At 43.0% G+C, this 24,770-nt stretch overlaps 1 protein-coding gene across 1 annotated transcript in view; it reads left to right on the forward strand.

Annotated features, from left to right (window-relative positions):
- Window positions 1–24,770, forward strand: part of VIT (vitrin) — a 192,064-nt gene that overhangs the window by 151,983 nt on the left and 15,311 nt on the right. Inside the window, exons 18-19 of the mRNA XM_088474404.1 lie at window positions 13,950–14,012; window positions 20,889–21,002. Coding sequence (XP_088330530.1) covers window positions 13,950–14,012; window positions 20,889–21,002 — 177 coding nt within the window. The remainder of the gene's footprint in view (window positions 1–13,949; window positions 14,013–20,888; window positions 21,003–24,770) is intronic.

A 24,770-nucleotide genomic window follows, 5' to 3' on the forward strand; every position in this document is an offset into this window, starting at 1 on the left:
TTGTAGCACAACATAAGGACGCTCACTTTATGTTACACACATCCGTAATCCTTAGCAAGACTGTGAAACCATCGATAACATCGAGTACCCTCGCAGCCTCACGCACACTTGCACAATCTCTGACGTTATTCAGGAATTGCTAACCTCGTCGCACGCTGTGAGTACACCAGCTGCGTAGGGCATCGCAGTGGATCATTTATACACGCCCCTGTAACGCCTGCGTTTCACTGACCGCCCCGTCACCACCCCCAAATGGTACTTCCTGTCAATCACTCTGCAATCGGGTCTGCGTAGTGATAGCAATCGCAGTCCCGATCGCAGTGGGGTGTTCGCTCACGCGCACTGCGATGCATGCGCAGACTGCAGCAATTGGCGATTGTGTGCGTAATCGCAGTTGTGATCCCAGCTGAATCAGGCCCATAGGGTGGTGTTACAGGAGAGCTTTTTCTTCAGTGAATAAATGGATGCATATAGAAGATATTTCACAACATAGATATAGATAGATAGATAGATAGATAGATAGATAGATAGATAGATAGATAGATAGATAGATAGATAGATATGTAGATGTATAAAAACTGTATTTTATTTCAATAGACACATACTGTAGTACTGGGTTCTAAATGCTTTTTGTTTTCTTATCTACCATTCCCCATTTTCACCTTGCACAACGTTAATGCATATCCCATCCCATATCAGTGTGTGAGAGGACAAGGGGCTCTGAAAGCAGCCTGTCCCTGCAGTGTGAGAGAGGACAAGGGGCTCTGAAAGCAGCCTGTCCCTGCAGTGTGAGAGAGGACAAGGGGCTCTGAAAGCAGCCTGTCCCTGCAGTGTGTGAGAGGACAAGGGGCTCTGAAAGCAGCCTGTCCCTGCAGTGTGTGAGAGGACAAGGGGCTCTGAAAGCAGCCTGTCCCTGCAGTGTGTGAGAGGACAAGGGGCTCTGAAAGCAGCCTGTCCCTGCAGTGTGTGAGAGGACAAGGGGCTCTGAAAGCAGCCTGTCCCTGCAGTGTGTGAGAGGACTAGGGGCTCTGAAAGCAGCCTGTCCCTGCAGTGTGAGAGAGGACAAGGGGCTCTGAAAGCAGCCTGTCCCTGCAGTGTGTGAGAGGACAAGGGGCTCTGAAAGCAGCCTGTCCCTGCAGTGTGAGAGAGGACAAGGGGCTCTGAAAGCAGCCTGTCCCTGCAGTGTGTGAGAGGACAAGGGGCTCTGAAAGCAGCCTGTCCCTGCAGTGTGTGAGAGGACAAGGGGCTCTGAAAGCAGCCTGTCCCTGCAGTGTGTGAGAGGACAAGGGGCTCTGAAAGCAGCCTGTCCCTGCAGTGTGTGAGAGGACAAGGGGCTCTGAAAGCAGCCTGTCCCTGCAGTGTGTGAGAGGACTAGGGGCTCTGAAAGCAGCCTGTCCCTGCAGTGTGAGAGAGGACAAGGGGCTCTGAAAGCAGCCTGTCTCTGCAGTGTGTGAGAGGACAAGGGGCTCTGAAAGCAGCCTGTCCCTGCAGTGTGTGAGAGGACAAGGGGCTCTGAAAGCAGCCTGTCCCTGCAGTGTGTGAGAGGACAAGGGGCTCTGAAAGCAGCCTGTCCCTGCAGTGTGTGAGAGGACAAGGGGCTCTGAAAGCAGCCTGTCCCTGCAGTGTGTGAGAGGACTAGGGGCTCTGAAAGCAGCCTGTCCCTGCAGTGTGTGAGAGGACAAGGGGCTCTGAAAGCAGCCTGTCCCTGCAGTGTGTGAGAGAGGACAAGGGGCTCTGAAAGCAGCCTGTCCCTGCAGTGTGTGAGAGAGGACAAGGGGCTCTGAAAGCAGCCTGTCCCTGCAGTGTGTCAGAGGACAAGGGGCTCTGAAAGCAGCCTGTCCCTGCAGTGTGTCAGAGGACAAGGGGCTCTGAAAGCAGCCTGTCCCTGCAGTGTGTGAGAGGACAAGGGGCTCTGAAAGCAGCCTGTCCCTGCAGTGTGTCAGAGGACAAGGGGCTCTGAAAGCAGCCTGTCCCTGCAATGTGTGAGAGGACAAGGGGCTCTGAAAGCAGCCTGTCCCTGCAGTGTGAGAGAGGACAAGGGGCTCTGAAAGCAGCCTGTCCCTGCAGTGTGAGAGAGGACAAGGGGCTCTGAAAGCAGCCTGTCCCTGCAGTGTGTGAGAGGACAAGGAGCTCTGAAAGCAGCCTGTCTGTGCAGTGTGTGTGAGGACAAGGGGCTCTGAAAGCAGCCTGTCCCTGCAGTGTGTGAGAGGACAAGGGGCTCTGAAAGCAACCTGTCCCTGCAGTGTGTGAGAAGATCACTTCCCTTTTCCTTTGGGTGCTGGGTACACTATTGCGCACAAGCGGTCTGTTGGCTGCGCATGCATGAGAGGAGAGTGCCAGGGAGGGATCCTAAGTATATCTCTCCCAGTAAATCTTGGAATCATAAGCTACCTCGGCTATTGCCATCTGGAGATTGGTTACGGGTCCAATTGGTTACGAGGCCAAGCATAAATACAGTATACAGTTATACTTGTTACAATTACAAGACGATTTGGTGATTTTATGGGATGTTTTCCTCTCTCAATAATGGTTTTCTGGGTTTTTTTTTTTGAGAGGGGGCTAATTTGCATTCAGAAAGTAATTATTTTTATATCAGGTGGTCCTCATGACTTTTACTGTAAATGTTGTGTAAGGCGTTCCTGCTGGTGCAGAACACTCAGAATTAGTGATATATGCTGTAACTATGAAGTACCTACAGTACAGGTCGATTGCTCAAGCAAGCACAATAAATGTGTCTTATGCTGGGTACACACTTTGACAAAGGATCGGTCAGTAGACCGATCTGCCGTCAAAGCAGCCCATTGGTAAGCGATATACACTTACCAATCAACCACTCGATGTGTCTGCGCTGTCATAACAACCGGGGGAGTATTTAAATTTGCACGCCCAGTTGAGATGTTATTGTTGGTGGTCCCTGCAGCAAGTATATGGGTGGTCTGCGGGTCGCCCGTACATACAGCCAGATGTATCAGCATGGGGTGTGCTGCAGGGCAAGCCTGATATGTCTGTGAATGACATTGTTCACAGTCATATTGGGTGTACACATCCAGCGATGCACTTGCGATATATCGCTCATTGATAGAACAAGCGAAATATATCACCAAGTGTGTACCCAGCACTACTTTTGGAAATTCCCTCTTAGAAACATCCCATTGTATTTGTGTTCTATTCTTTATTGTTCCTCTTCTTTTTCTGAGAAGTGGGGTACTTAGATACATTATAAGATAGACACTGCAACTGGTTTAAAACTACAATAATGTAGCTATTCAATATATATTGCAGCTGTGTGTTTATAAGCCTAATGGTGCATACACACTAGACGATATGCTCCCTGAGCGATATCGTCTAGTGTGTCCCCGGCAGGCTGTGCTCAATGTCGTTTATTACATTGAGCACAGCCGCTGAACGATATCATTAACGATATCGTTCAGCGCCGGGCTCTCTCCCCCATTCCCTGACATGCAGCAACCTGACGAGATCGTCAGGTTGGCCTGCATGTCAGCCCGATGAACGATGATGACGAACGACCCGCGGGAACACGCGTCGTCGTCATCGTTCATCTTTTTGGGCTTAAAAGTGGACGATAAAGTGGACGACTGAACGATAACGATATCGTTATAGTTCAGTCGTCCACTTTATCGCCCAGTGTGTACGCACCTTATGTGTAAGGGAGCAAGATATGTTTTCTCTAAAAGTTGCAGAAATCACTATCTTATGTCTCTTTAAATGAAGTCTCTCCTTTACAGTTTATACCTAAACCAAGTTGACTTGGGCAGTACTACAGTGCCATTATTGATGCCTGGTGTACGGGTGCCATCTACATGTGCCAGATCACACATGATTTGCATTGGCAGAAATGCATTCACTTGATCTGGCTGCCCCATTTCTTTTAATGCTGTAAATTTTTGTGACTGGTTTTACTCATATCCATCATTTGGTTAGGTGTTGTTTATGTGCTTTAGTAGCAGTGTACCGTACCTTTCATTTGAATATCACCTGGATGGACAAACCACTGTTAGTGTTGTTGTGCCAACGGAGTGCTCTAGTGGCAGTGTTCCGTGACTATGATAAATTAAACGGGATGTAGTCAGCATCCCGGCATGCGGGATGCAGACGGACAAAATGCCGGCGCCGAAATCACGACAGCGTCGGGATCCTGGCACCAGAGTCCCGACCGCCGGCATCCTGAAGGTAAGTATTGGGCATGAGGTGGAGGGCTAGGGTTAGAGTGCGGAGTTAGGGTTAGGCATTAGGGGGAGGGTTAGGGTTAGGCACTGGGGGAGGTTTAGGTTTAGGGTGCGGGGAGGGGGAGGGTAGGTTTAGGCACAGGGGAGGGATGGTTAGGTTTAGGGTTTGGGGAGAGGGAGGTTAGGTTTAGGCACAAGGGGGGAAGTTAGGGTTAGGCACCGGGAGGGTTAGGGGTAAGGGTTAGTCTTACCTTGTTTCCTTATGGGTGTCGGGATTCTGACTGTCGGGATGCCGCTGTTGATATTGAAACCAGCGGCAACCCGACCACCGGGATCTCATACCCAACCCCCCTAAACATGATGTAGTCAGCATCCAGTGTACGTGGTGCTGACGGATGAAATACAGGTGCAGAAATCCCTACAGCGTTGGGATCCCGGCACCAGAATTCAGACCACCGGCATCCCGAATGTAAGTATCGGGCGTTAGGGGGAGGGTTAGGGTTAGGCACTGGGGGGAGGGTTAGGTTTAGGGTGCGCTTAGGTTTAGGCACTAGGGGGGAGGATAGATTTAGGCACTAGGGGGAGAGGTTAGGGTTAGGCACCGGGGAAAGATAAGGGTTAGTCTTACCTTGTTTCCTTATGGGTGTCGGGATTCTGACTGTCAGTATTCTGACAAGTGGCATCCCAACCGCCGGGATCTCATACCCAACCTGCTTAAACATTTAATTTAGACAAGATTACTAATTTCATATCATTACAAATGATGTATGAGCAAATAATGAGCCTACAATTTGATAGCATGTATGGTACTATTTGCCATAACGTTAATGATAAGACATATCAGTGCTTGAAAAGAGTATCAAAACCAATCATGTAGTTTCATAATCTTTTACAGCACTTTTCATGCATTCAGAAGACTTTATTAACGTCAGTGGAACCCTGGTGACCTCTTGAATATTTATATATTTGTGATGAGAAATTAACTTTAACAAGTGATTATGTGGCCAAACAGACATTTGGGAGGCTTATTATTACAGTAAAGTCACCTGTGTGGCTCTACTATTGGAAATATGTACCATAAAATGCTCATTCATCTTAGCTCTCTCCTTATGCATAGATATGGTCTCCCAATTCTCATTTGGATTTGTGGAGGGGCCAGGTATTGTCATACAATATAGCCAGCTTCTGCCTTGAGACCAAAAAAAGTCCACAGATATCCCAGTGACCAAGAAGTTACTCAATACTTTCTCTAAAAGTTACTACAATATCCAACATTTATCAATGGCTTGGCCTTTTGTTATCTACGACCGGTATCTCTAATGAATATAAGATTCATCATCTGCATTTGCCCGTTTCTCTCTCACGTGTAGTTGACATATTTTTGTGTCTCTGTCCCATTCATATCTCACATACAGCCGAAGTCAAACTTTCAAGAATGCTTACTCAGCAATTAACAGCATTTGAAATAGAATGTTTTACAGAAAATCAGCACAAATAGAAATGAGCGGCCTGTATATAGACAACAACAAAATGTCACCTTATCTTTTCAGTTTATAAAACCATAGAATTCTGGAGACTAGGGGGTATATTTACTAATGTGAGAGTATTTAGAAGTGGCGATGTTGCCCATAGCAACCAATAAGATTCTGGCTATTATCTTCTAGAGGGTGCTAGTTAAATTATAGTAGAATCTGATTGGTTGTTATGGGCAACATCTCAATTTCTAAAAACCTAAGGACTTTTCACATCAAAATATCCCCATTCACCTGGGTGGACTTATAATAGAGACATTTGCACTATGTTGTCATTTTGTATTTAATTATTTTAAGGTTTGTTACCAAATTGGGAATGAAAACAGCCAACATAGAACTAATGTCCAGTTTTGAACCAAGAACATTCAGCAGAATGAGCAGTGTGACAAAATGATTAACCATTGGTATATAATGTAGGGAATCAGTATGCAATGCCGGCAGCTGTTTAGCCGCCGGATCAAATACCGACAGCGGTAACCCGATGGATTGAAATCCCGACTGCAGCAGGTAAGTACCCTAACCCTCTTCTCTCCTAACCCTAACCTCCTCCCCTAGTGCCTAACCCTAACCTCCCCCTGTTAGTGTCTAAACCTAACCCCCCCTCCCCACACCCTAAACCTAACACCGCCTTTGGTGCCTAACCCCCCCTTTCCTTACCCTAAACCTCCTGGGGGGGGTTGCCTAACCCTAAGTTCCCCCAGGGTTCACTAAACACCCCCCCGCCACGGTAAACACTAAGAAACCCAGCTTACCTTTGTTCGGTATACCGGGTGTCGAGATTTTGTAGTGGGGCTAATGATAGGCGTCAGGATTTCAACGCCTATCTTTAGTCCCATGTCGGGATATCAGTGTCGGGATATCGTCGGGCGGGATAGCGCCCGCCGGTATCCTGACAACATCCCTAATGTAGATCACATTTTATTTTTCCTGTAAAAATTAGGTAGTAATTGCGCTCTATGTCCCCCTTAATGTTGTGTGCTGTTGAATAGAGTTCAAAAGAATAGTAATGCAATAGTGGTAATAATACAGATGAAGAAGTTTACTTGTGACTTGTTCACGAAAATAATTACAAGCATTTAAAATATGCACATAAACGAGCATTAAATATACACAAGACAAATTTAAGCAGTAGAAATTGGAAATGTCTACAGCAATGAGATTGGATTGATGAAAAAATTTAATAAATAATAAGCATGTACTGTACACATAAGATGAAATATTGCAATTGTATAAAGTCACAAGTAAACTTCTTCATCTGTATTATTACCACTATTGCATTACTCTTCTTTTGAACTCTGTTGACCAGCACACAACATTAAAGGGGACATAGAGCGCAATTACTACCTAATTTTTACTGTATAGTGCTAGAAGGTCAGACACCCTTTTTCTCCCAACTCAACAACAAATGCACATAGCAATAACATAGATGATTTATTCACAACATTTACAAAACTGGAAAAAACTGTAGCACAAGAAAACAAACTGTGGTGGGACATACAGACACTCAGATGGTACCAGAATAACCAAGTAATACCCAAAGGCCTAAAAATTAAAAAAAACACCCTCCAGTTACATCAACAACACCAAGTTCATAGAAACATGGGACACCATCATACAAGAATGCTCACACAAATTAATGCAATTACTCATTGAAACACACACAGAACGATTGTCCAGTCTTAACAAGGAAATACTACAATTGAACACACTTCTAACACTGCACGAACAAGACGCAGAGTTCCACACACTAGTGGAATTAACTTGAAACAAATTAAATAAAGGAGAAGATAAAATCATCTCAATCAAAAAGAAAAATATCCTTAGAGACAAGTACGGGTTTATGAAACAAGCACCAAAACGCAAACCCAGAACAAACACATTGAAACCTGACAAAGGTATCCCTAATCAAAGGAAAAAACACAACAAGCACACTCTTAGGCACACAATACATAAAACAAGAGGATCCCCAATCTACAAAAGATTGAACCTGATTTATCAAGAATACCAAACAAAAATCCACACAAAAAACACGACACCAGCAGACACAACAGCTCCATATACGACACACCAACAGCTTCATCAATCTCCTATAACAGTTTAGTAAGTGAAGACTCATTTTCGCTCCATTACATAGAAGACAATATTGACCATAAACTAGCAAGACACTCACTAGAAAGAGGCTGGCTAGAGATAGCACCAGAACTCATAAACCTTACCACCCATGAAACTTGCAACCCAAACACGTTAATCAACGATACTGACCTACAAAGTACCAACAACCCCCCATCCAAACAAACAAAAAGAAAACTAGAAGAGGATGCAGGGGAGGAGAGGGTGTCAAAAAGGCCAGATCAAGGAACAGAATAGAAAGAGGTAAAGGCATTTTCAATCTAAGCAACTTCACATTAGCAAACAACCATATCTCCATTTTAGATAAAGGCCTTAAATTTGCCCCACTCAACACCCAGACAAATTCAACACCTACTTAGACATTCACAAATTTGCCAGGGAATTAACTCTAAAAGATTTTTCCAACAGAAACCATTACCTCATTACCAACAAATTCAAGATGGCTATCTGCACACTGAACATAAGCATCCATCTAAATTTTACCCAGCACAGGCAATGGGTAAACACATCTCCACATTCACCAATATGTTGGTACAAGACTTGGGAAAACTTAGTGACAACACATCCAAGCCTAGACACAACAACATAACCAAAGCTGAACACAAAGCATTAGAGGAACTCAAAACAAACACAGACATAGTCATCAAACCAGCAGATAAGGGGGGAATAGTCATTTTAGACAAAATCAAGTACATCAATGAGTCACGTAGAATTCTTCAAGACAGTACCACATACCAACTCATGAAAAAAGACCCAACAAAAGAATATCAACAAGAACTACATACAGTACATTACTACAAGAGGGCCTGCAAAAAGGCATACTCACTACTAAGGAACATGAATTTCTATATACCACACACCCCATTATCCCAGTCTTCTACCATCTCCCAAAAATCCACAAGGACCCCATAAACCCACCAGGCCGACCCATTGTATCGGGGATCACGTCACTCACTTCAAACCTCTCCCAGTATTTAGACACCTATTTACAACCGTATGTAAAGGAACAGAAATCCTATCTTCAAGATACCACAAGCATACTCAACAAACTCACACAAATAACTTGGAACCAAGACTTCTGGCTCGCCACGAGCAATGTCACGTCCCTCTACTCAGTAATTAGACACAATCAAGGAATAAACAGCACCAAACATTTTCTAGACCAGAACCCACGAATGACCATTACACAATCAGATTTCATTCTCAAAAGTATTGCCTTCATGTTATCGCACAACTACCTATGGTTTGAAGACCAGTTTTGCCTACAAACAACCGGTACGGCTATGGGGACAAGGTTTGCGCTAAGTTATGCAAACCTCCTCATGAGTAATTGGGAAGACCAATCCATCTGGTCCAACCATGATTTTGGCGCAAACCTCGTCCTCTGGCCGCATTATATAGAAGACATCTTCTTCAGCTAGAGAGGGGATGAGGAATCACTCAAATCTTTCATCCAATACATCAACAAAAACAATTACAATTTATATTTCACAACCAAATACAGTAAAACCAATATAGAGTTTCTCGATTTAAACATTTTCACCGATGGTAGTCATATTCACACTAACACATACCAAAAAACAAGTGGACGTAAACAGTTTTATTTTAGCCACCAGCAGCCACCACCCTAGTTGGCTAAACGGGATACTCACAGGACAGTTTAAGAGAATTAGGCGCAATTGCTCTAGATAAAGTGACTACGAAACACAGGGTGACATACTCAAATCACAACTGATAAACAAAAAATACAATGTCGGCAATGTACAAACAGCATTTCAAACCATAAAAGAGACAGATAGAGGCCCCCTTTTACAATATAAGAACATAACCACTGACACTGACAATAATATTTTCTTCATCACCCAGTACAGCAGCCAAGCACAACAAATAAAAAAAATAATAAACAAACATTGGCCAATACTTCTAGGGGATGAGATTTTGAATCCCTACCCCTTAACCCCAAATAGAGTTCCGCAAGGCTCCGGACCTCAGAACTAAATTAGTAAAAAACCATTTAGCACCTACAACCCTGAAGTAAAATACACTCACTAACATCTGGAAACACAAAACAATAGGAGAAGTCGAGGGAGGTTTCTTCTATTGCGGAAACTGTCAGGCGTGCACAACCATGAACAAAAGAAGCAACATTCCAAAAAAATCAGTACAATCTGCAGAGAACAAAACCACGTTCAAGATACGTGACAATCTCACATGCAACTCTAAAGGGGTGATATATCTATTACAATGTCCTTGTCAGAAACAGTACATAGGGAGAACCATCCGCCCGCTCAAATCCAGAATCAGTGAACATGTACGGAATATCAGGGAAGGTTGTGAGGAACATTCGATTTCCATGCATTTCAAAACCCACCATAGGTCAGATCCTACAGTCCTTGAGTTCACTGCCCTCAAACTAGTAAAACCCAACTGGAGAGGTGGTGACTACACTAAACATAACAACAGACAAGAATTACGCATAATGATCAACATGAGGACCCTTCATCCTTGGGGTCTCAATCAAGACAATGAAATAAGATCAATTGTTTGTGATTAGCAACAATTAGAATCACCTATTATCATCATCAGTGCAACAGATTGGTCGCATCAGTCCATTTCAACGCCATCTCACACTTTGGACCTTGCTAAAGTTTAATTTCATCTATACCAAATATGCGACTGTCACATCACCTCATTTGGACAGACACAACTATACCCTACCTAATACCTATCAGCAATTACTCACCTAGTTTCCTCCTTATACATGTGCCATATTCCATACATAAGGGTTCACCATATCCATTTCACTCTGTCATTTTTACAAAAAACAAAAAATAATCATTGTAATTTGCACTCTGCAGAGCATACACTTTACACAGGTCTGTAACATCTACAGCATACATGCTTTTTCTACAAGCGCATGAATACAAATCATGCATATTAGGTATATTATCAAATCTCAGTCAGAAGACACCAGTAATTACTTACCAGTCTAAACACATATTTTACTCAAGCTTACATTATGAAAAAACGCACTATCCCATCAAAACCATTCAACTGTAAGGCTGACAAGCCTTGCATGACTGACAAGTCTCTCAGTCAGTTAGGAAGCACTGAAAGTACCCACCAATCAAAGCACTAATCCAAGAGCCAATCATCTGGGAGGCGGGGATTTGTCCGGCTTCTTACAGCCTCCTCAAACAGAACAAATTACATTCATTCCTGCCTTGAAGAAGACCCTAAGAGGGTCAAAATGCGTTGCAGCACCCATCTCCACATTCCTGACCCTCCTTACAGATCTATCGAAAACAGGACTTTTTCAATCAGTATCCAGTTACACAGCTATCCAATAGCTGCTGACAGACCATGGGACCCGGAAGCTAGCCATCAGAAGGAATCCGCTGCAAACAACATCTGCCGGCAAGGCGGAAGAGCGGGACCTTGCCAAGTACAAGGGAGATAAGTCTCATACCGGAGGGGGAGTGTGGTCTCTGGTTTGAAGAGCCACAACCGTCACGCCCACTCTCCAGGCTATTGCGGTCTGTCTCGCGTGTGTCGGCGGTGCTCGCCTGTTCACTCGGACGGGAGCCGCTACACACACCAGGCTGTGATTCTCTCAGCTGAGAGACTCCCATCCCCCGACTCCTCCGGTCCCATACTGTTGCCTCAAGAAGATCCACCCCCAGGCACCTTAATCCACTTTACCATCTCTCAGCAGCCACACACTGACTAGCGGGACGCCGCAGTCAGATATTAACTCTCTCTCTACTCCCATCAACCAATTACCATTGTACCTTGATACCTAGTTTAACCTACACCATCCCCCAGTAACCAACAACAGCAGTACTCTATTGTGTGCCCTCCACCACACCTCACAGGGCACTGTACACCCTGGTATAAAGACTTTATGCAAATGCAATCTTTCATTCTATGTGTACAGTACATGCTTATTATTTATTCACATTTTTCATCAATCCAATCTCATTGCTGTAGACATTTCCAATTTCTACTGCTTAAATTTGTCTTGTGTATATTTAATGCTCGTTTATGTGCATATTTTAAATGCTTGTAATTATTTTTGTGAACAAGTCACAAGTAAACTTCTTCATCTGTATTATTACCACTATTGCATTACTCTTCTTTTGAACTCTATTCAACAGCACACAACATTAAGGGGGACATAGAGCGCAATTCCAGCTCCCCCCGCCCAATAGGACTAAGTCCAGTGCGCAATTAACATCCTACCTTTAATTTTTCCTGGTCTCCCCTCCAGCTGCTCAAAAATCTGTGATCTCCCATTCATTACCATTCACATCTGGTGGCTCTGTCCATTACTGTCCCAGCTATAGTCCAAAGGCAAGTTTAATTTCCTTACTAAACTGGTGCCACATTGCTTATCCTCATATACACTATTCGCGTTACTAATAAGTGATTAAGCATGTATATTGCATGTCTACAATAGTAAATACCCTGGTGCTGGGGCTTCAAAAGATTATATATGTGCAAAGGAATGAATGATTTGTTAGGAGTTAATTTGAACAGCTCCTTCATAGATTTCAATGCTTAGTAAAAATGTGTTGGCGTTTTAGTAGAATGTATGTAAAATACATACAGTAATATACTGCAGTGCAGTTTTAGGAAACATTCATAAAATAATCTCAAAACTGTTTTGAGGCAAGCACAAATTGCCTACACTTCCAACAAGTATTGCATTGCAACACCTTTGTGTACAAGCCCCTATTCCGATACACATGCCAGGGACTAAAAAGAAAGTTAACTCTGTTGTATTTCCTAAGAGCCAGACTCTGCATAATTATCCATCCTATCTTGAGCCATGACTATCTGACGCAGTTACAAGATCATGGAATGATAAGAAGTTCCAATCTATCTTTTGTCTCTAGGGGGGAGATGTATCAAGCCTTCTAATGAGTGGACAAGTGGTGAGATTGCACATAGCAACCAACCTGGCTTGATACATCTCCCCCTCCTGAGGGTATACATGAGTGTCCATTGTGTCCTTTAAAATAAGCCATAGTATGCTTCCTGTTTTTTTCTATCTCTCTATTTTACAATATATTTGTATAATAACCATCGAAAATCCAATTGCAGAATATTGTTTTAACTAACTGTAGAATTACATTTCTCATGTGCTAACCATTGTTACATTCTGTGAACCAAAAAACTATTGTAAGAGGCACTGAAGCGTAATACACATAAAATAGATATTGTTTTAAAATTTTAATCTGTTATTTTCTTAATAGCAAGTCCAGCACTGTAAGACAATAATGCTCATCTCAACTAGCAGCTGCCATGTCACCATCTTGCTGTGCATACAGTGTTGTGATTGGCTGGGGCAGTATAGTAAGATATGAGGGCCCGGGCAGCCAATCATAACAGAAAAGAAAGTTACTGTGAGCCGGAAGATGGAAAACATTTACAAGGGAAGAGATTATTGAGACCACACAGAAGTATTGCACTGACACCTTTGGAAATAAAGGATTTTTTATAACCTCGAGATTGAAAACAATATTTTTCTTGGGCAGAGGAATAGGATTTCTTTTCAGAATTGACACCCACTTAAAGGCAAAGAACTATAAAAGTTAATAAGACAGTAGAATAGACAAATATAAGTGACTGATATGATTGATAAGTACAAATTGAAACTGAGAAGATCTAGAAGGCCATTAAAGGAGAAAGTTCCCTTTTTTGTAAAGATCATAAATCAATATAACGGTTTCCCGGCTAGTTATAAACACATTTCTAAATATTTTACATGAAAGACTGTGGTACCTTCTTGTAGTTTATGCAAAGATTTCAGTCACAGACATCAATTAAATTAGTTATGCATGCAAGTGAAAGCTATAGCTATAACAGTAGCTATATCGCTATTCCAATAAAGTTTTTTATTTAGATAGATTTTTTTATTTTAATTGTTTGTTTGGTGTTTATTTTTATCTTTGTATTCTTTGGTTTCTGTTTTGCAAGTTTGAAGTGTGCATGATGCTTAAACTATACTTCATCCGCTGCTTCAGTGTTTGCATCGCAGAAGACATATTATCTAGATATCAGAAAGTGAACTTACAGTATATTTGTTCTTTTTTAGTTTCCAATCCTAGGCCTGGCATGTCAGAATTTGATAGGTGGGTCTCCGGCTTCTCACAAGGCAGTAAGTAGCTTATTAAGCCTTTCATCAATCTCTGTAATCTAGATTTTAAATAATTGTTTGTATCAGTGTATTTAGTAATAGCAAAAGTCACTCGGTCATATGAAATACAGTATGAGCTATTGTGGTGTGTGTATGGTTGTTATTGATAAAAAATATATGAGAAACATGCTTTGGTTGATATAAATTTGAGTCTAGAGCGCTTTAGAGACAGGACCATAGACAGTGGGGATGGGTCCGGGTACTGGTGGAGGTGTGGCCAAATAGTGGAGGCTTGGCCCACCAGACCCCTCCAACAAGCCCAGGCCTGGGTAATTAGCAATTCTTTGCATTTATGAATTGGGGTTTTTGTGATACAATGTGAACTGGAGGCACTACAGTGTGTTTAACACATTTATGGTGCTGGGTGTATTTACATGTTATACTTTTTAATAACATTGGCAGCATATTATATTGACAATTTTATTGGTAGGGGGCCACACAAGTTAGTCTTCCAGGGGCTCCCACAAACCTTAATCTTACCCGGCACACTGTAACACAACAACTGTATATTGATCCAAGACCTTTGCACGCAGTGTTGATTCTAAATACCTCTCACGCTTCCCTGAGGAGAGTGGCATACACTGCAAAAACATCATGTCTCCATTCCGTTCATTCCTAATATGATTAGCACCAGTGGAACTAACTGCATGTCATCATCATACATTTACTAACTTAAATATAATGCAATAAATGTCACTAAAACATGAGAAAATTCCACTATCCTCTTATCAACCAATGCCGAAAAGGCATTTGACAAAGTCAACCGATGCTTTACTACAGGAATGCTTAGGCATATGGGCAGGGCTGCCATCAGAAATCCTGGGGCCCGGTACTGGCAAAATAGGCAGGGCCCCCCTCCCCCCCGGGATGGATGGAGCAGAGTTGACGGCGTGGGGGGGGGGGGCGGCATCAATTGGTGCGTAAACCAGTTCAACAACTGCTGTAAAACTCACACACACATCATATATATATTTTATATATATATGATGTCAACATTGATTCTAATATATATATGTATATATATATAAATGTATGTGTGTGTGTGTGTGTGGTGTGTTTGTGTATATATATATATATATATATATATATATATGTGTGTATATCACGCCCACATAAAAATACACTAAAAAGGCCGGATCCACATACAAAGCCAGAAGGAAGGGTAAGTGTAGAAGTGTACGGCACAGGGCAGGGAAGGGCTGGTTGGACAAGGGAGAGGAACAAGGCATGGAATGCTGGCGGGACTAGGGGGGACAAGAAAGGCTGGCTGAACTAGGGGGGAGGCACAGGGTAGAGAAGGCTGACTGGACTGGGGGGGGGGACTGGGCAGGGAAGGCTGGCTGTACTGGGGGGGTGGACAGGGAAGGCTGGCTGTACTGGGGGGGTGGACAGGGAAGGCTGGCTGTACTGGGGGGGTGGACAGGGAAGGCTGGCTGTACTGGAGGGGGTGGACAGGGAAGACTGGCTGAACTATGGGGGGAGGTACAGGGCAGATAAGGCTGTAACAGGAAAGGGGGCAGTGCAGAGAAGGCAAGGGGGGGAGGCATAGGGCACAGGAACAGGTGGGTGGACAGGGAAGAGTGGCTGAACTAGGGAGGGTAGCATGTCAAGATCAGGGTGTACCTGCTCAGCGGTGCGTTCAGCTGGCTGCGCTGGTGCAGCCAGCCAGGTAGAATCCGCCCTGCTGCTTAAGTATGGAGAGAGAGGGGGGCCCGGCAGGTGGCATCTGTGCTGCAGCGGCAGCCAGGACTGCAGAGAGAGAATAGGAAGCCGACGTTTGCAGAGCCAATCACAGCTCGTGGACCAGACAGCCAATCAGGAGCGGCCGCTACGGCCGCTCCTGATTGGCTGCCGTTCCGCGATATCAGGCTGGCTTGCGGCCACCCTGCTTGTATATTCCTCCCTGCTGTCACTTGCTGCTGCAGCGGCACTGCTACCCGCCGGGCCCCCCTCTCTCTCCCCTTCCTCTGGGCCCAGGACTCGAGGCCCGGCGGTCCCCCCCTGATGGCGGCCCTGCATATGGGCCTGGGACCATTAAGTCTCCACAGGATTCTGGCACTTTATGATTCCCCATCTGCTAAAGTCAGAATCAACTGCAAGCTTTTAGAACCAATCTCCTTCAGAAATGGAACTAGACAGGTATGCCCTTGTCACCCCTGCTTTTTATTCTCTGCATAGAGGTTCTGGCAAAGTCCATCAGGAGGAACCCAAATTTTTTAGGTAACCGCTCAGGCACTCATGAACATAAACTAGCGTTTGAAGACGAACTGTTGCCAACTATTTCCTCTACGGCTACATCCCTATCACAGCTAGTGCTCAAATTTAAAAAATGTGGCAAATTTTCAAATTTCAAAGTGAATTACACAAAATCCATGGCCTTGAACATCTTCTCCGCTCCTCATGACATTGATGGCTTCAAACACACCTTCCTATTCGCCTGTATGCTTCCCATATAACATATATGGGTATTAAAATTCCTAGCGACCCATCCATACTCTTCATGCTACATATGCCCCCTTAATTAAGACTCTCCGATCTGACTATGAACAATGGTGCTGTTGTATGTTTTCCAAACTCTTCCAATCCAGATCCCCAACTCACGGTTCTAAACTGTAAAAACCTTGTGATTTCCACCTCTCAGCTATTTCTGGGAGATGCTGCCCCATAGACCCTGGCTTTTACTACTTTCCTACTGGGGCACCCAAGATAACATGCACAAAAAGTCACTGATACAGGCCATACGGAACCTCAGTAATGCAACCCATGCCATTATAAAAAAAAATGTTTTGTAAATCCCCCCATTCACCTTCCCAAAAGGACTGGTTCCTTAGGATAAAAAATGACATGCCCATAGAGGATATCCTCCTTTTCATAGCTAATAAGCTCAATGAGTTCAGTAAGCCCTGGATCCGATAGCTAGTTTCAAGAATCTACATTTTGTAAGAACTCCCCAGCATTAATTGGTGCCCTAGATATCCCTCTGGTTTTGTGTCCTTTCATACATGAATTCCCTAACCACCCTGGACTTTCCTTATATAGTATTCTTTCACAAGTGAGATATATCAATCCCCCTTTGCCTTCCTTTTTACCCAACCTATTATGATTCTCCCCCAGAAATTCCCTCACCCTCCCCTTTTACAACCTTTGTTATATACATTGCTGGATTTTTCTATTGATTGTATACCTGCCTGATTCAGAGTTGTACTCTGTTAGCATAGCAGTTGTGTTTTTTTGGACCCAGCTAAGGTGCTTAAATATGTTAATCCCGCGGGAGGTCTCCTACCAGCATTTGTGATCCGCTGTTGCCTACGTGGCCTGCAACATAAATTTTGGGGCCGGTACATTCATGCTATTGGGGCTCCCATCCCTTCCCAGTAGATACACAGTGTGGAAATACTATAACACGAACTATAATAAGATGCTGAAATACTTTAATTCTACAGACACAGGAACCCATATAATATGGGGGTCAACTACTCAATATAAATTCACAAAATAAGCCACACTGTGCCCCGAGTTCACAATATATGCCACACTGTGCCCCCAATTCACAAATATACCACACTGTGCCCTCAAATTACAATAAATGCAACATTGTGCATCCAATTAACATTATATGCCACACTTTTTTATCCATTTAAATAGTAGAGTATCATTACAACATATAACAACATATAACATTTGTCCCCCCCATTTCCATTACCTGTAGGCGTTCCCCAAGATTCTGTTCTTGGACTTCTTCTTTTTTCCCTTTATACATCCTCTTTAGGCGAGCTCTTTCAGCCTCAAATATCATCTTTATGCGGAAGATACTCAGATCTACTTCTCCTCCACTGTCCTTTCACCCTCTCTTCTCACTCGTACATCCAGCTATCTCTCTGCTATTTCCTCTTGAATGTCCTAGCGCTTTCTTAAACCTAACATGTCTAAGACTGAGCTGATAATCTTCCCACCCTCCCGAATAACCTTACCTTCCTAAATTTCCTAATTTTTTTATAATCTATTGACTGCACCTCCATCGCCTCTAGCCCACACGTATGCTGTCTTGGAAATATCCTTGACTCCTCTCTCTCCTTCAAACCTCAAATCTGGTACCTTTTGCAGTCCTGCCATTTTTATTTGAAAAACATATCCGGAATCAGACCCTTTCTCACTTTGGAGGTAACTAAGACCCTCATACACTCACTGGTCATCTCTACACTGGGATATTGTAACATCCTCTTAACTGACCTTCCTCACTCCCACCTCTCTCAACTTCAATCTGTCCTCAATGCTACCCGGCTCATCTTCCTCTCCAAACACACTACATCTGCATACCCTCTTTTACAAGCCCTTAACTGGATCCCCCTCCCCAATTTAAACTCCTCACACTCACTTACAAAGCCCTCATGCAATCCTCTCCTATTTACATCTTTGACCTAATCTTTCTTCATACTCCCGCCTGCCCACTTCACTCCACAAATGAACGATGTGTCTCCTCCCAACTGATTACTTCCTCCCACTCCTGCCTCCAAGATTTTGGATGTACTGCTCCCTCAAACTGTCCACTCTCTTCAAAATGTTAAACAGGCTCTTGAGACCCACTTCTTTATCAAAGCTTTCCAACTCTCATCCTAAGCCTCTGCTCCATGCTCTTTACTCACTGTCTCTCACATCTGTGCTACCCCTGTCTGTCTCCCACTCCCCTTTCGATTATAAGCTCTCATTAGCGGGGTCGTCTTTCCTCATGTGCTCTTCCTTCTCTTGCTTATACCGTCATCAACCTTCCCATTGTCAACAACAGCACCAAACCTTGGGTTTGGCCACCCTGCTGCTTATTTGGGTATTATAGCTACTGCTGCAGAAATGTTTATTAACCTTCTCCATGTTCAGCAAAGTTATGAAATGTAAGTTACATTTTTCTTGTTTTGTTCATACTGTTTCTGTTCTCGGACTCCTTTTGGCTCCATATAAATAAAGGATAATAATAACAATACTGTCATTTTTATCTAACTAGATACACTATAGGAAGTAAAGAGTATTAATATTTGGGTGTTATTATATTAGTAGTTTCTCATACAAAGGTGCTAAAAAAATCTGTCAACCCTTTAGAATTTTCAGACTTCCTGCATATATGTGACCTTAAATATGTACACGTCTTGATCTATGTCATAAAAATAAAGGATATACTTTTTAATTCATTTTTTGCTTAATATGATCCAACATTACATTTCATTGTTGGAAAAAGCATGTGAACCTTAAGGGGATAATAAACTCCCTATGGTTGATATGCACACTATACCTTACTGAGTTAACACAACTAAAACGTATCTAAAAATAAACACACGGACAACAGGAGTTGGATTTAAAATTAAAGGTCAAATTTATTTGACATCAGATTATTAATAATTAATTAATAATTAATCATATTAAATTTGGGTTATCTAATTAGATAATTAGATGTTGCCAATTGAAATTAATTGTGAGCTTAAAGTTTATATGGTGGCGGACAACAAAGAAAGGACACTCCCACAGACACATGCAGACCAAACACATCACTCGTTGGTGTTCAACTCTCCCCAAAAAGCACGCCCGGACAAGCTGTGTCATTCCTGGAAGGGACGGGTTTGGCCTATCATTGAACCAGTAGAGAGCACTCATCTAATTTGTATAACTAAAAGCACACTACCGTTCTTTCCGCCACAACACTCAAAACAAACAAACACACAACAAACAGGGAGGGAGGGTGGGATTTCCAGAAACAAAGAGGAGGAGTCTTTGGCTAACAGACATATTATACCAGCAAGGCCAAACCCCCAAGAATCCCTATAGGATAACACTAATGACTGACACTAACATCAAAAGTCTTTACAGGTATACTGCTCCCACAACCACGGGGTTTAAACTGGCTCAGTCAGATTGCACTTGCCTTACGCTGTCCTTCAAGTTGAGTGTGTCTGTCAATAAGATTACAATCAGGTGTGAGTATTTAGAAAACATATACCTGAGTCTCCACTACCAGAGTCTGATCTTTGCTACACAGGATTATAAGTGCAGTTCTCCATTTGCCAATAGAGTGGCCCTGATTTATTTATTGGACCGAGTGCTGATATTTTTATGTTATTAATAATCTGGGCTCCCCTTTGAGTATTCTAATCTTGCTCCTGGAATGCCCTTACTGTACCAGGTGGGGAGCTTTATTACAACTACTGCCACCACGCTTGGGCCTCTTTGCACCACTAGAATATTTGGCGGCTTTACAGCATCCTGCACCCCGGATGGTCACCTCTATCAGACAGCGAGCAATTCATCGGCAGGATCCCCTCTGCCAAAAGGTCAACTTGTCAGCAAGTTCCAATATTTTGTTTCATAGGAATAAAACACTGGGTGGAACTATAACTGTAGGAGGTTGGAATAAAAATGGGATGTAGACACTTTCACAGAGTGCACCTCTGGAGTTTCAGTTACCTCTCTAAGGGGGAGATCTAGCAAAGATTGGAGAGAGATAAGGTGGAGATAAATAAATAATGTACCAACTTCTGTCATTTTTCAAACACAGCCTGTAAAATTGGCAGTTAGAAGCTGATAGGTTGGTACTTTATCTCTCCTATTTATCTCTTGCCAAGCTTTGATAAGTCTCCCCCTAAATACACACTTCTAGGTTACCGAGGTATCTACCAAGAGTAGAGCAGAGTATAGGTTTGTGCTGGGCAGACCATCCAGGCACACCATTGCAAATAAAGGGCGTTCAGTCATGTGCATCAAGAAAGCTACTGTTTAACTTTTTTCCACTGATTTTTCTTTATTTCCTTACATATTTTATTTTGAAAAATGTAATCAGAATTTACTATATTTCAGATTCCAGAAACACAGACTCAGAGACAGTTTGGAAGGGAGTTGAAGAGGTACCGGAAACAAAAGGTAATTCAGAAACAACCTGGAAGGGTGTTGAAGAGATTCCAGAGACAAAAGGTAATACTCACTACTGGACGTAGGACTTGTGTAACTGTGCCACTCTTCCTCAATTTATTATTATTATTATTATTATTATTATTATTATTATTATTATTATTATTATTACTGGAACATGATTCATAGCATATAATAAATATAATCCCCTAAATTTGCACAGATAATCTTTCACAATTTTGAAAACTAATATTATTGCCCCTCCTCCCTCCACTCACATTCCCCTCCCCCCCCCCCCCCCCAAATAAAAAATAAAGAAATCTCATAGTTACATCATTGCAATATCTACTCTGAGACAGGTGAATTCTTACTACAGTAGAAAATCATTATTTTTAAAATGATTGAAGAGAAATATTGTACTTCAAGGGCGAAATGAAATCCAAATGTTTATTTTATATAGTTAAAAGCTGGATAAAAAATCCAGTGATGTCATGCAAACCATGGAAATAGTGCACTATCTTAAAAGTACTTAAAAAAAACTAAGAAATAAATCAGTAAAAAATAAACATTCAAGCATATTTTATGGGAAAAATAAAGTTATGTTTATTAGTAATATTAATAATGGGCATAAAACAACACAGATTACCAACAGACTGAACTATCAGCCTCATCGGCTATAATAAACGAAAGCACATAAACACATAAACAATTTCACTATAAACAGCTCAACAGAATTATCTGGGAGATTTATCAAATCTTGGAGAGAGATAAAGTAACAAACAAATCATATTTTGTCATTTGTATAGCACAGGCTGTAAAATGACAGTTAGGGCTCTATTTATTAACATTATTTTTACTAAAATAAAGTGAAAAAGGGTGTTTTCACACCCTTTTCACATTATTTTAGTTTCACCTATAGTTACTATAGGGCAATTGGAGTAGAATTAGTAAAATTCTACTCCAACCCCTAAGTATCACTTATTTTTAGTAAAGCAGATCACATTTCCCATAATTGTAATGGGAAATGTGATCCGACCTAAGTTACTAAAAATAAATTGTAAAAAAATACCGGGGGAAGCCCTGTGATAATAACGCCACCTGGAGGTGGCGTTATCCAGGGTCTCCCCCGGTTACCGGGCTCCCACTCTGCTCTAACAGGGAGAGCAGAGGCGGGAGCCGGTACCAGTAATCAGCTGTGTGGTCTAAGCAGACCACAAGCTGATTGCTGTAAAAAAAAGAAAAAAAAATTTAAACATTTTTTTTTTTTACTTACCTGAATCCAGGGACCGGTGATCGGGCCTCCGGTGATGGCTCCTCTCCGGTCAGCTGGTCTCCCATAGTACACTGGGGCCCGGTCATCAGGTGATCGGGCCCCAGTGCAGTATGGGAGATCACCTGATCGGGAAGCACGGAGAAGATCACCGGAGGCCAGGAGGATGCAGGTAAGTGTAATGAAGGGAGCGGGGGGCGGGGCTTAGCATCGGTGGGGGGTAGCAGCGACGGTGGGTCGGCGCATGCGCGGGCTCTTAGTCGCGGTATTTTTTCAGAAAATACCGCGACTAGAGTGCGACTAGAGTGCGGATGGGATCCGCAGGGACAGAGCTTTATCGCAAGCTCTGTCCCTGCAAGGGATTTATAGTAAATCCCTGTGATATTGCCTGAATTCGCAATGCGAATTCACTCGGTAATATCACACTACAATCTGCATTCAATATGCGGATTGTAGTAAATAGAGCCCTTAGAATCTGATTGGTTGGAACTTTATCTCTCTTCACTTTATCTTTCTCCAAGATTTGATAAATCTCCCTCCATATGTCCAATTACGCATCACCACTATGTTTGGAGAGTTATAAAAGATCCTTTAAGTCAGTGATGTTATTGCATAATTTTAAGAGAGGAGGGTGCCCGTGTGCAGACTCAGGGCCTGATTCATTATGGGAAATGCAACTGCGAATGCAATAGTGATTACACACGTGGTTCAACTGCGATAGTATGCTAATTAATTGCGATAGCAATGCCGCCGCAGCACTACATAAGGATGCCCACTTTACCTTACGCACATCTGTAATGTTTAGCAACACTGCAAAAACATTGGTACAATTGAGTACCATCACAGCCTCATGCACACTTATACAAGCTCTGACCTTACTCATAAATTGCTAACTTCATCGCATGCTATGAGACCTCAGGCTGCTTAGGGCATCGCAGTGGATAATTTATGCACGCCCATGCAACAGCGTTCAAACACACTGGCACGCCTGTGTTTCGCCGATCACCCCTTTGTCACCACCCACAAATGGTACTTCCTGTCAATCACTCTGCAATGAGTCTGCGTAGTCAGTGCGATCGCAGTCCTGATTGCAGTGGACGGTTTGCGCACACGCACTGCGATGCATAAGCATGAGCAGAACACAACAATCGGCCGGTTGTGTGCGTATTAGCAACTGCGTTCCTTGCTGGATCAGGCCTTCAGTGCGGGCCACCTCCTCTCTCTACCGGTGCCGCGGCGCTGGCAGATGCAGTAGATTCTGACTTAGGGGCATATTCAATTTGGAGCGAAAAGTCTGGCAACTGACTTTTTGCCGTCATTGGAGGTTTTGTCATCAAAAACTTACCGCGCGCATCCCAGCTTGTCCCCGTATTCAATTCCAAATCGGCGAAAATGGGACCCGGCGAAAAGTCCTGTCATTTTTGTGGAAATCAACCTGACACCCCCCAAAAGATTTTCTGACATGGAGGTTCTCTATGGGTACCCCCGAATAGCCCTGCTAAAGGTATGTGGGGGTCTTTAAATGGTCTCAATAGGTGCTGATTTGCAGTGGTGTAGAATAGCATTTAGGAAGGTTTTTTTAGCAAAATAAGTAGTTCCATCAAAGTTGGAGTACATGAAAATGGGTGTAAGTAAATCTTAAAGTTGCTAATATGAAGATTTAAAAAATTTTAAAAATCCACCTGCCACAACTACCTGCAATCAAAAAATCACCTGGGGCATACTTGGGGACCCCCCCCCCCAGAGTCTATTTCGCTAGTTTAGAAGTTTGTCCCCCAACTTTGTTTTTTTTTGCCCCCAAAACAAAAGTACTTTTTTGGGGTGTCCCAAGGTACCTTTAAAAAAAAAATTTGACACAGATTACCTGTGGGGGCCTGTCCAAGGGGTGCAGGGTGGTTTTTGGAAGTTTGCACCACAAAACCCCAATTCTGCACTTTTTCTCGACAATTAATTAATTGGTGATACTTTTATGTCGGGTCTGATGCACTGACTTTTCGCATCTGCGAAAAGCCAGACAAATTGAATATGGGGATAAGTGGAATTGGCTTTTTGCTCCAAATTGAATACGGCTCTTAGTGTCAGAATCTACTGTACATGCGTAGTTCTCCGGGAAAATGGCACCTGCACCATTTTCCCGGGGACACTAGTACTGCGCATGTAAAAGACACCAGAAAAATGGTCGCAGCCATTTTCCCAGTGATTCTTGCTGCTCTGGGCCGGCGCTGCAGAGCAGCAGTCTGGAGACAACGGACAGGTAAGTATAAATACTAAATGGGTGCAAAGTGTGCGGTGTAGGTCCCCGTGGACCCGGGGGCCCGTGTGCACCGCACACCCTGAACCCTTTATAGATACTCCCCAGAGAACAAGTAATAGAGAGGTTTGATGTCCATGGCCTTCAGGGCTAGGCTTCACGATTTCATGATTTCTTTGTGCGCAAAAAATCGTCCGTCCCTTATTTAAAATGGAGGATGCCTTTAATGTGAAGATCTAGATGAAATGTAGCTCCACCTGAATTCACCTTCTCCGGAAGGTATAAGCTAATTCAGATAAAAAGCGGTGAA

This window comes from Taudactylus pleione, unplaced genomic scaffold, assembly GCF_031769625.1.
Source record: "Taudactylus pleione unplaced genomic scaffold, aTauple2 ptg000154l, whole genome shotgun sequence".
Taxonomy (NCBI): domain Eukaryota; kingdom Metazoa; phylum Chordata; class Amphibia; order Anura; family Myobatrachidae; genus Taudactylus; species Taudactylus pleione.